This window comes from Xenopus tropicalis, chromosome 3, assembly GCF_000004195.4.
Source record: "Xenopus tropicalis strain Nigerian chromosome 3, UCB_Xtro_10.0, whole genome shotgun sequence".
Lineage (NCBI taxonomy): Eukaryota > Metazoa > Chordata > Amphibia > Anura > Pipidae > Xenopus > Xenopus tropicalis.
The window spans coordinates 46,540,585-46,553,051 of NC_030679.2; the positions used below are offsets into that span (position 1 = coordinate 46,540,585).

Below are 12,467 nucleotides of genomic sequence, written 5' to 3' on the forward strand. Positions count from 1 at the left end.
CAGTTAGTTGCCCTGTGAGTTTTCCAAACAAAAACACAGCAAAAATATAAAAGGGTTTGGGAATTCCATGGTGCCTATGCCTCAAAATGCTTTGTCTCCTTACCCTTAACAGCAGATGCCCAGCCTGGCACTCACTTGCAATGCGCCCTGCCAAAAGAAACTTTTTCCGTTTAAATAGTTCTCAGTGATTGGCCAACTGTTTGGCCAGTTTCTGCAGTTTGGTGCCAGGACAGAAGGAGGAGCCAGTTTGCTCTGCGGAGGTGGGAGGGTTCGTGGATAAAGGCATGGGAGGGCGCGGCAGAAAGGTGCCGGAATTCACCAAATCACTAACTGTATTTAGCGCAGTAGGTTATACTTGTGCAGCGCATCCCTGGGCAGTAGCCATAACAGGGGCACAATACACTAGTGCAGGCGCTAAAGGAGAACCCACTTCTGTTCAGCTGTTCCGCACATCGCAGCGCTGATTGCGCCAAGAGCGACACCGAGCGGCAGAGATCGCGGCAACTGCAGCAGGAGAGGCAATTGCTTGGGCACAGGGAGTGACTGGAGCAGCAGGTACTGAGTGTCACTGTATAGTCTGGCGCAGCACCATATGGTGTGTAAGTGCCCCACATGCTGATCTGTATGCGCTAGAGATTACTCAGGCTACAGAGTGATAGATTTGTTGCGCCCAGCGGGGTTAGGAGCTGTAGGGCGCTTCATTATAGCAATTTTAAGATCTCGCCAAACTTAGCATATGCTTTAAGCGAGTGGAAATTTAAATGGGTTGTCTGAATAATTTATGTACAAACTGCTGCTCTGTACTGTACTGTTGCTGAAATTCAACTCCCATATTTCCCTGGCACAGCTTTTGGGTGGGATGTGGGGGTTGTGGTGCAACACCTGGCCAGCTGCCCTTGTACCTTGGGGGTGAGTGGTATATGTGCTACATGTTACAATGGCTTCAACAAACTTATATGGATTCCTCAACTCATTATTATGTACATATGTATATTTATAAAGTGCTACCTATGTACACAGCACTGTACAGCAGAATAATCAATTAATACATCAATAATATATAAATAGATAAATACAAAGCACAATAATAAATACAAAGTACAGATGCATACAAAGTGAATAATTGTTTGTACTGTGAAAACTAAGAAAGTGGTGTAATTTGAAGATAAAGTGTCACACAGCAACTTCATTTTAGCCCCCCCCCCCATTCTTTGGTAATAATATTTTTTCTAATAACCTATAATTAAACTGTTAGTCAGTGAGTGACTCTGAGTGAATCCTTGCTACTGGCTGTGCTGTGGGATTACAGTAAGGTGCACAGTGCTCTAACGCCTCATTTCCAGGGAACCCTGCTAGTGACCTAAAATTAACCCTGCTAGTGACAGAGCCCCAGCCACTTGTAACTGTTTAGATAATTAAAAAACTTAACCCCTATTAGATTAGCCATATCATATGATCTCCCAAATGGCTGGATCTCTAAAGTGAAACTGAAGTTGGAAGAGGAATAAGGGACTGCCCCTGGACTGGGTGTTTCCCCTTTCGTTCTGTATAACTGTTACTGGAACCTTCATATCAATGGCATTACTTGCTTTCTGTTATCTGCTTCATTATCCACTTTGGCTGCGCTTATTTCTTCTTTTCATTCTGGTTTTTCCTGCTTATCATGTGTGATCTGCATTGGCAGAGACGTCTAGAGATGGTGAACCCCAGGGGAGATGAGACTCACGATAATCATCAAGTCAAGTGTAATCAGGTAAGTACAGGATCATTGTGTGCTAGTGTTTTCTTAGGGAATAGGGAATAACTTAGTTATAATGTATAGGGTTTCACTTGTATTTGCCTTTATTTAGTGCTGATAATAAAATGTAATAATATATGTATAATAACATAATAAACATTTCTGATGATTTGTCTTGATCACTCATCTAAACAGTATGGATTAAGTATATGGTTAATGTCACATTTGGCATTTTGACAGATCCTGATATTAGGCTGGAAACTGCAGCTGTACAAGTGGGAAGCAGTGACAGGCAGAGAGCAGCCCTCCCTTATCTGCCCCTTCCTGGCCTAAACTTGAAAAAGGATTTTATAACTTGCATTTGACCTGCCTTCTCTCTATTAAGTATTAGGTTGGGCAATAATGGTCTGAACTGGTCATTTGGCTCTGGGTCGACAATTAGATTATAATTTCTGCTATGCTATGAGGACCACATCTACGTGCAGAAAAATCAAACCTGCCTGATCGATATCTGCCTGATTTTCAGGGAAGGCCCTTAAGCTGGCTATAGACACACCGATGTATGAAACCTCGTTTTATACTTTATTTGGTGCGTGTATGGCGGCTTGAAGCGGCGACCGATATCGCAAAAGGCTGCCGATATCGGTTGTCTCATTGATCGGCCAGATTAAAAGATTTTGATCGGGCACCATTGAAGGCGCCAGAGCAAAATCTATGTTTAGGGCTGAATCGGCAGGTGGAGGTAGATTCTATTGTATCTACTTCCATATCTGACGATTCAGCCCTGAACGTCAGTGGAGGTATTCAATATTGCTATATGTATGTCCACCTTTAGAAGGGCCCTATACATATCCCAAACTGGAATGAAGGGGCTGAATTGGCAGCCTCAAATCTGCCCATTTATGGTCACCTTTACTCACAATCTTCCATTTAGTTATTAGATCGTCCCAAATCTTTTTACCTGTGGGTAAACACGCAGGTCGACAAAGACAAGAAGTCCTCTGCACTCTCCCATTTTCAGTACATTAAAGACATTAAGACATTCTGTGCATTAAGCTACTAAAATGCCCTCCCCTTTAAGCAAAACAGGAGTTGTTTGTCCATATATTGCAATATATTCAATATATTCTGGCCAGTCCTACACTCAGTTTCATTTGATTCATTAAGAATTCTACTGCTTCATTATACATTTTACACAGGGACTGAGTTTTACCTGCAACTTACTTGCATTCAAGGTTAAAACTCCCAAGTGGTTGCCCTTTTATGGGCTCCACTGGGATCATCTGACTGTAGCACCATCTTCTAAAAAAGCTGATGCTACTGGGTTAATCATTACTTTGAATGCAGAACACACTGGTGTCTATGCTGCCATGTACATCCACCTTAACCAGAGCTACGTGTAAGTGGGAAGAGTGGAAGGCTCACAGGTGCTTACCGGGATACCCCACTGAGTATAATAGTTCCATTCATCTTAATACACACTACAGCTTTATTGATTATTAGAAAAAATGTGAAATGTGAATTTCCATCCCCACCTTTTTTATGATGATAAATCCATGTAAAATATTATGTTCTGTTTTTTACTTCTGCATTTCAAAATAATGTTTCTTACTAACACTAACAGGAAATTAACAAAGTTATATTAGCAACGCAATCATACCACAGACTATGGAATTGTTTGGAAGGGTGTATAAATGATGCTAATAATATTCTTCTTTCTATTTCCATTTACAGTCCCAGCAGTAGGATATTTCAAGGCAAAGTACAGATACTTCAGGCCCTTGACCAATTCTCTTATTTTCCTATTTAATAAATCCTACACTACAATTTTGTTCTCAAAATCACTAAAACGTAATGGTTTTTGATGTGATATTATTGATAGTTAGCCCAAATTATAGAAGTTACATTACCACCTGTCAATTTTTGACTCAGTCAGACCAGTTTTCAGAGGGACTGTCTAGGTCAAAACTGCCTGATGTTTTTCCAAATAAGGACTCTTTCTGACCATGTAGTAGCCCCGCCCCTGATGCCATGTGTCCCACTCCCTGTGACATTGTCACCCTGCCCCCGTGATGTCACTCCCCCACCCCTTACACAGGTTTCCTTCACACTAAAGCTGGCAACCCTAGATAGACACCCAGCAGCATGATGCTAACACCTCTACTATTCTCTACTGTAGGGTTGGTGGGCACACTGTGCAGTCGTAGAATTTGATAACAATTTAAAGGGAAGATATACAACTTTCTTTTTAGCAGTTATTGGGGAGGAAGATAACTGGACGCACTGCTTGAAATACTTGGGGGTATATTTATCAAATAGTGAAACTAGAGGTTTCCACAGATCACCAAAGTAAAATCACACCACTCTCCATTCATTTCAATGGCATTTTAAAAAGAGTATAAAAGGTTGAACTCTCACTTTCACCCATTGATAATTAAGCCCAACAAAATACCATAGAAATGTTCTGTTTCTAATAGGAACTGAGACAAGACTCGACTTGGAAAATAATACCCTTGCTTTATGGACTAAAGCAGTAAGATAAAGGTCAGCCTTATAAAGCTGCACTTAGTGGAGTAAAATGGCCTGTTTGTCACTTTGCGAAGTCAAAAATATCTTGGTTGATTAGAATAAGGGAACTTGGTTTCTCTGCTAAAAATATTATCTCACACCATATCCTCAGAATTCTGAACCCAAAAATTCTTTTGGCCAAGATAAAAATATTAGAAATGCACAGTTTACCCCCATCATAAACATAACATCCATCCTAACCTATACTGGATAATATCATTTTCTTCCTTCTTTATTTAGATTGAATGCTGCCTTCAACCATTCCACCTGTCCCAGGTGCAGCTCTTATCTGTGAGGGACCTAATGTTGGCCAACATGGAGAGGGGGCTAATGAAAACACCTCAGAAACCATCTACCCTAAAAATGTTGCCGACATATGTCCGTTCTACCCCGGATGGAACTGGTAAGTTGCCTGTGAAGAAAATGAGTGTCAAAAACAGGACATATTTAGGATTAGAATTTGTCCATTCACACTGTGATAAATGCAAAATGCAGTTTGATAAGAAAATCTGAGGGTTTTGGTCATTCGCCAGAAGTAATTTTATTCCAGTTTGGTTTATAGTAATCCTCCTGCTGTGCAATCCCTTCTGGGTGCTGTATTTGTGCCACCCTAGGTGCTGGACCTAACTGTTACCTCCAGCTTGCGAATGTGACTTTCACCGGCAAACATTGCCTGCTGAGCCCTCACAGCCCCAGCTCCTATATATAAAAATGTCACGACTGTCAGTCTATATTGCTTGCAGGGGCGCTGCTGAGAAACCTGCTTCAGGTAGCAGCAAACACCTTTTCTTGGTAACTTTCCTGTTTTTAAATTAGAATTTTAGCTCTTCGTGTGCAGAGAGTGCTATGGAACAAGCAAGCTGTAACACCTGTTGGTGTATAACCTAAGAATGGTTCTCAGTGCAGCACTGCAGTGTGGGTTCTTAATATTAATCTATTTATATATTTTCATGGGCAAGAACAAAGGCAAACATTATGTAATAAAAGGCACTAAGTGCAGTAACGCGTAGCAACCAGTCAGCAGGTAGAATTTTTATATTCAGCTATATAAAAGCAACATCTTATTGGTTGCTAGGGGTTACTGCTACTGGCAAATGAAGTGTGTTTTATTACATATAAGGGTTAGGTTCTATTGGCTCTTTGACATAGAGAGACATGTTTAGGAACGTGCTTGGCATCATCCTGTTGTTGTGTTCTATCTTGGCTTTCCCAGCACTAAATTAAAGCTCGGACAATATAGGCTTTTCATTTCTCGGCATGCAACAGGAATGTTGCCCAATGGTCCCTGATGCTTAAGAGGAACAAAAAGCCATTATCATAGAATTGTCTTGCTCATTTACAACATATGACAGAAAGATGAAGAAATCACATTTCAGGAAGCTGGGCTGTAGCTCTGATGTAAGCGATTAATTGACACTTAAAGGGATAGTGACACTTCTCCATGTTTATAAGGAACATGTTACTATCCCTTTATTAAACTATCCAGCTGCCACCTCTCAGACCACTGTGCCCCCTGTCTACCTGCAAAGCACATTACAGGCCCTGTGTCAGTGAAATAGCTTCTGCCCACAAAGTGTCAGTGTTTGACATTGCATTGGAGACAGCTCCAAAGTCCGATAGGTAGAAGACAAATTGGAAAAATGCCCCAGCCCCCAGCATTGTGACTTTGCCTCCCCCACCCCCAGAGAGACCAGATAGCCACAGAACAAATATCAGTTAAATTGATTAACAAGGCACAACAAATTGAAATTTTGTCTTAGAATTCTGCTGTCTGCATCATATTTGGTGAGCTACCCCTTTAAAGATACCCACTGGAATTTGGAGCTTCCATTTTGTGCATTTAAATGGACAGTATTGTGTTGGAAAGTAGGTCTAGCTGAGCTGTAGGGCCCTATTCACACAGGGCTGGACACAAACCTACAATGCAGAGGGGATAAATGGTTGACTAATTTCCAAAGTACTTAATTGAACATCTCAATAATAATAATTTTCAAATGCAGCAACAAGAAACCATGATAACCATGATACGGAAGCTTAATGGTGCATGGTCAGTCATACCTGCTCCTTGCAGCTGTTTTGAGGGGCATTGCTTGTAATGTAGGGTCACCTTTGTAGCTGGGAGAATGTCTTATGGACAGCTTGTACTTTGCTTGTTGAACACATGGGGATGCACAGGGTCAAGTACAAAAATGCAACTGATACTAAAAATAAACAAAGAAGCATTTTAACAAACATTCTCCTGCCCAGACCTGCCATTTCTGATCAACAGTATTGTTCCATCAGCCATTAAAAGATGCTTTAAAAAGATCTTGTCTATTTTTATGGTAAATATATTTTGCAGCTTGGCTTGGCTTTCTCTCTCCCCTGCAGCTCTGCACTCACTCATGCAGCTCTAACATTGAGCCTTGCTCTGGGGGAAGCTCTCAATGAGTACTTCTCAGATCAATCAGGGTCACGGCGGATAAGGTTATGATCTCTCTTTAGCACATACTGGGTGGCCAGCTCACAAGGTGTAGCAAACTGAAACTGGACTTAGGAAGATAAAGGGCCTTTGGTATTGACAACTGTGATCCTTTGCAGTGGTGTTTTTGGGTGTTTCAGAGCACTGGAACTTCACATGTATCTGACCCCATTACTCTCTGTGGGGACTGCACCCACAGAGCTCACTGGACAGAGACCACGATCAAACATGTTGGAAAACTCTATATTTTCCTATCATGTATATATATCTTGGACACATTTCCCCCACCCAAACGACACCATTGCATGTATCCCCTCCGGTCACAGCAACATCCCATTTTCCTAAAAAAAAATAGCAGCTTTCCCTGCAGCCATTTTCCCTCTCATACATCTTCAGTGACATTTGCAAACAGCACACAGGCCCGGATTTGTGGAAAGGCCACAAAGGCCCGGGCCTAGGGCGGCACAATTTGGGGGGCAGCATGCCGCCCCGCCGTACCAAAATATTAAAGTTTTTCTCGTATACGGAGCAATGGGGACCTCTCCCCCACTGCTCCGTATGCAATTGAAGACCCGCGCATGCGCGATCGCGAGTCGCATGGGGGGGTGCGCGCATGCCAACGTTCGCACATGCGTGCGGGGGGGCTTGGGCGACGGACAGGGGGCGGCCTCGGGGCGCCCGGCTTATAAATCCGGCCCTGACAGCACATGTGCACTGTAAAGTTCATACAATGAAGAATGCAGGCTTACACAGGCAGAACTTACTTTGAGAAAAAGTACTGCTTGGATTGTGCAATTTAATGATTAAACTGAGTTCAGGAGAGGAGGTCAGCAGAAAAAAAATGTTTCTCTAGCAGAGTGCACAGCTAGAGCAGAGTTCTTCATTGGCTGCTAGATGGCTGCTAGACAGGAGGGTGTGTTTGGAAGAACTGAGCATGCTTAGTTAGCCAAGAGCCAAAGTCAGTTCCTAAGGGAGGGGGCAGAGTGAGTTACAAGGGAGAAGGAATCCTTAGTGATTTAGGGGATGCTGCAGCCTTAATAATAACCTTTGTGCATCAGGAGTGGCAGGTATTGTGTTCTCCAGCTTTGTGGAGGTTATTTTTTTGTGCATTTTTTCAGCACATATAAGCACATGAGCGAATTGAATACATTTGATTGTACCTAGCATCTCTTTGTTTTGCACATCACAGCAACAGGTTGCATTTGAATGCACTCGAGGAGCTCTCATAGTGCTCAACTCAACGCACTTAGCTACATAAAAAAACGTATTTGCATTTTTACACAAATTTTTATAGACACACATTCAGGCACCTGTGTAAAAAAAGGGGTTAAGTGAGCCGTGTGTACTTTGGCAAGCGAGGAGTAAATCCTGCACAAATGCACCAAATGCAGTAATCAGAGGGAAGGTAATTCAGTGCTCATTAAAGCAGTTTAACTGCCTGGTCTCTGTGGCTGCCAGTGTCTGAGTGGTAGGATCTAGATAATGTCACTGTTTTATTGCATTAACGTTTATATTGTATTGTTTAGTTCCTTGTTTTATTCTTTTGCCAAACTAATAATAAGCTTTCCTGAGAGTATGAAGCTTTTCACTTGTGTTAGAAATGGCTGACAATCTTAATATTATTATTAATGGAATGTTGACCTTGCAGCACTTCAGCTGTTGTGAGCAAAAACCTTCCCATATTCTCAAAACAGAGGATGCTGGGATTCGTAGTTCGTGGGGGAGTATGTTTGGACTGACTGTATTTGTGTATAGAAAGTCTTGAGGCCTGAATTGTAAGGCAATAAACAGCTAGTTGGGGCCCAGTTCCAAATCCTTCACGTAGAGCTAAAAGATTCCGCTAAAGTAGAAATGAAGAGTCAAGTCTATGCCATTCCAGATGAAGTTATGCATGGGACAGGGCAGCAGGTAACTATATCCGGAAGGTTATATGGACATAGTACACAAGAACAGGGATCCTGACCAGTATTTTTGGAAGTATTCAAGTGTAGTCAATTAAAACTTATGGAGTTATGTATTAAAAACTGCAAAGTTTGTCCCAAGTCTGAATATGGGCATTAATGGAATGTTGACCTTGCAGCACTTGAGCTGTTGTGAGCAAAAACCTTCCCATATTCTCAAAACAGAGGATGCTGGGATTTGTAGTTCATGGGGGAGTATGTTTGGACTGACTGTATTTGTGTATAGAAAGTCTTGAGGCCTGAATTGTAAGGCTATAAACAACTAGTTGTGGCTACAGTTATATTTAGCCAATGGCTGTGAGACCAAGTTGCATTACTAATTTGAAGTTCATATGATTTGGACAGTGCAACATATTTTTAGCATCAGCAGTCAGATTTATGTATTTATTAGCTTCTAATGCTGTCTGTAGCCTGTATCCGAATGCCATAAGCCCTGTAACATGTGGACTTGACTGCTGTTTGTTATTTAGTGGCAGTAATTTGTCTGCAATTTTTCCCTGGCTCTCAAGACTCTCAGGGACATCACACACAGCATTTGTATTTGTTGATCAGTCCCATTGACCATAAGGCTTAACATTCCCTAGTGCAGAGTGTGTTTATACCCTCTCAGCACACTTTTTTAAATGCACAAAAAATGCCCATTTTTAAAAAGCCCAAATGGTGAGACGACAATCCCAACAATGATCTTCTGTACCAAGTTACCTAAGAGGTGGTTAATCTTTTTATTTACCCTTTAGTGTGTATTATAGAATGTCCTAACCATAGGAGCCTTTTCAAATTGGTCTCTCTATCTTTGATTTATAAACCTACATTATCTTGTTCTTTTTAGCTTACAATTTACAAAAAATGTGCTCTATAAGACTATAAATTTACATTTCACATTATAGAAAGTATTACTAAAGCAGGACACACATCCACTAAGGGAACCCTGCACAGTGGGTCAATATAATATAAACTAAACATGCTATCCCTTTAACCCTGGGCAAATTAGAACATATTTCATAAAGGGATAATTTTTTTGATCTCACACTAAACTTGTACTGACATACTTTTTCCTCTCCAGTTTTCAGTGGCGCTTTCTCCTTTTGTTCAGAGTATTTACCTTCACAATATGCGTTATCCATTGTGATGCCAATTTATCACCATGTCACGGTTCATTATTTTAATAGTTCCCTGGGTGCTGATGGGCTATCATTTTGTGTGTCAGCAGATGTCACTCCACTGTCACAATGTTGATCTGTAGATCTGTATTACTGTATTCACATACAAAGTGATGACATTCTAGTCAAGGCAGCTTGCTCTGAACTCATTAAGAGACTCTTTATTATTTGTATCCAGATTAAGCATTTCTTCTGCTGCACTGTGAATCAGATCATCTCACAGTTGAGGTGAGGAGAGGTAAATCATTTGTAATTTTTTTTTTTAGCCAAACTTATAACATCCATCTCATATGAGCCTTATGTTTAGCCTGCATTTCTTTTAAAGGGTGAGGCTACTGTGACACCAGGCCACGTACTAGTTACGGTTAAACCCTGTGTGTACGTGCAACCAACAGCTTTCCTTCCTTGTTGAACTTCCCTAGTTCACTCTAGTATTTATTACATGTTATTTTGTTACTCAGGATTAGTCATTCCTATAAATTAGTGATCCCCAACCAGTGGCTCATGAGTAACATGCTGCTCCCCAACCCCTTTTATGTTGCTTCCAGTGACCTCAAAGTAGGTGCTTATTTTTGAATTCTTTGCTTGGAGGCAAGTTTTGGTTGTATTAAAACCCAGTGTAAAGCCAAACAGTGCCTTCTGTAGGCTGCCAGTCCACATAGGGACTACCAAACAGCCAATCATAATTCTTATTTGGCGCCCCCAGAACTTTGTTTATGCTTGTTTTGCTCCCCGACACTTTTTCCATTTCAGTGTGACTCATGTGTATAAAAGATTGGGGGGCCCCCTTAATTTCACAGGCTATATTTTTGTTTGCACTGTAATAGATGAACAGCAAGAACCATGAAAATCCTGTAAATTATTCACCAATGGTGCTTAGTGATGTCATTTATGTCACCCGCGTCACTGAATCTTGTCATACAAAATGATGTGCCATCTATGATTCGTATCTTTCAAGATAAACAGTTTCTGGATAAGAGATCCAATAGCTGTAGAAGCCAACTTGTAGTCCCATGGTTTGTATAAAAACTGCTTTTGGCCTCGGTGACTTCAAATATGCCACAATATGACAAATTATTCTTTATAGAACAAATGTCAGGACTGAGCAGAGGAGTCCTACTTGTATCTCTTATGGTGGTTAAAAATACTTTTTTTTTTTTTATGGCTCCACTGTGCCTTAGTGATTATTTTTCAGGAGACTGCGTTGCTGAGCCACTTTCCTGGGAAGTGTAAGTTCATATGGGTATCTCAGTTTAATTTTACAAATCATTTTTTGTTCTTTCTGCCTTGTAGAAAGAGGAGACTTCTTGGTGTTAGACCTTGGAGGGGCCCAGTTCCGAATCCTTCACGTAGAGCTAAAAGATTCCGCTAAAGTAGAAATGGAGAGTCAAGTCTATGCCATTCCAGATGAAGTTATGCATGGGACAGGACAGCAGGTAACTATATCCGCAAGGTTATATGGACATCATACACAAGAACAGGGATCCTGACCAGTATTTTTGGAAGTATTTTTAACTGTAGATTCAAGTGTAGTCAATTAAAACTTATGGAGTTATGTATTAAAAGCTGCAAAATTTGTCCCAGGTCTGAATATGGGCTAGCAGCACTATGAAGATGGGCAAGCTCAGAACAGTGGAACACACTGGGATTTCTCCCAGTGCCCCTGTGGGCCAGTCCAACCTTGGCTGGATATGTACATGTGTGTGGTTGCCTCCAATTGGCTTTAAAAGGAATAAAATCCTTTCTGCCCACAAAACATTATTAATAGGGCCGCTACCTGGCTCAGCACTGTATTTTCTCAGGTGCTAAAAACAGCAATCCAACTCCTTCCTGAGTCTCTCTTCTACCACCAACAGGCCTAGTATTTATTGTAGGTATGCTGAAATATAGATGAGCCAGGGAAGGAGAAGTGGGTGTTCATGGGGTAATTTAACCAAAGGTGCAACACCCTAGCAGTTCTACTAAGTGCTTTCAAACAGCAATATTATAAAATGCTGATTGCAAGCAAACATCTGATCGGTTCTATGTGCTGCAAGACCTAAGATCTGGAGCAAACTGTGCCCCTTTTATTCCATTATTCCATTTGAATCAGTCAGTTGTTTTCAATCCCCCTCTTGAAGGGCAACTAAGCCTAAAAAAAAATATTTTAGGTCAATGTGAAGTTGTCCAGTGTGCATGGATAAAATAGTCTAATCTATAATTAAAGCTTTATCTCTGATTAGTTATTATAAACTTGGGAAATACTGCAGCTCTGTATAAGGTTGCCTGTATTTTAGGTATTGTGTCCCTTTAAAGAACCTGCGGGTTGCTGTTGGAAACAGTGATATCCCCCCAATTACTCTTGGAGAGCAGGCTGGAATGAAGCTGTGTGGGAAATGCATTTCTATTATAAATAGAAATATAAATGATTGGCTACTCTGCTGCTTCACATAAATTATTATACATAATAGCTTTAAATCAAATGTACTTTGCACAGTAAATAGCCTGATGTCATTTATTACAATAATGTAATGTGCTTGTGATGGGGCCTCTCTGCGGCATATGTAAGAGGTAGGAAACGTTTTTTTTGTGTGTGTGTG

The 12,467-nt window shown here is 41.0% G+C and overlaps 1 protein-coding gene across 1 annotated transcript in view; it reads left to right on the plus strand.

Annotated features, from left to right (window-relative positions):
* Window positions 1-354: 354 nt before the first annotated feature.
* The window catches only part of hk2 (hexokinase 2), a 29,649-nt gene continuing 17,536 nt past the window's right edge, over window positions 355-12,467 (plus strand). The window contains 4 exon segments of the mRNA NM_001127073.1: window positions 355-555; window positions 1,685-1,753; window positions 4,547-4,709; window positions 11,182-11,324. Coding sequence (NP_001120545.1) covers window positions 1,697-1,753; window positions 4,547-4,709; window positions 11,182-11,324 — 363 coding nt within the window. The 5' untranslated portion in view covers window positions 355-555; window positions 1,685-1,696.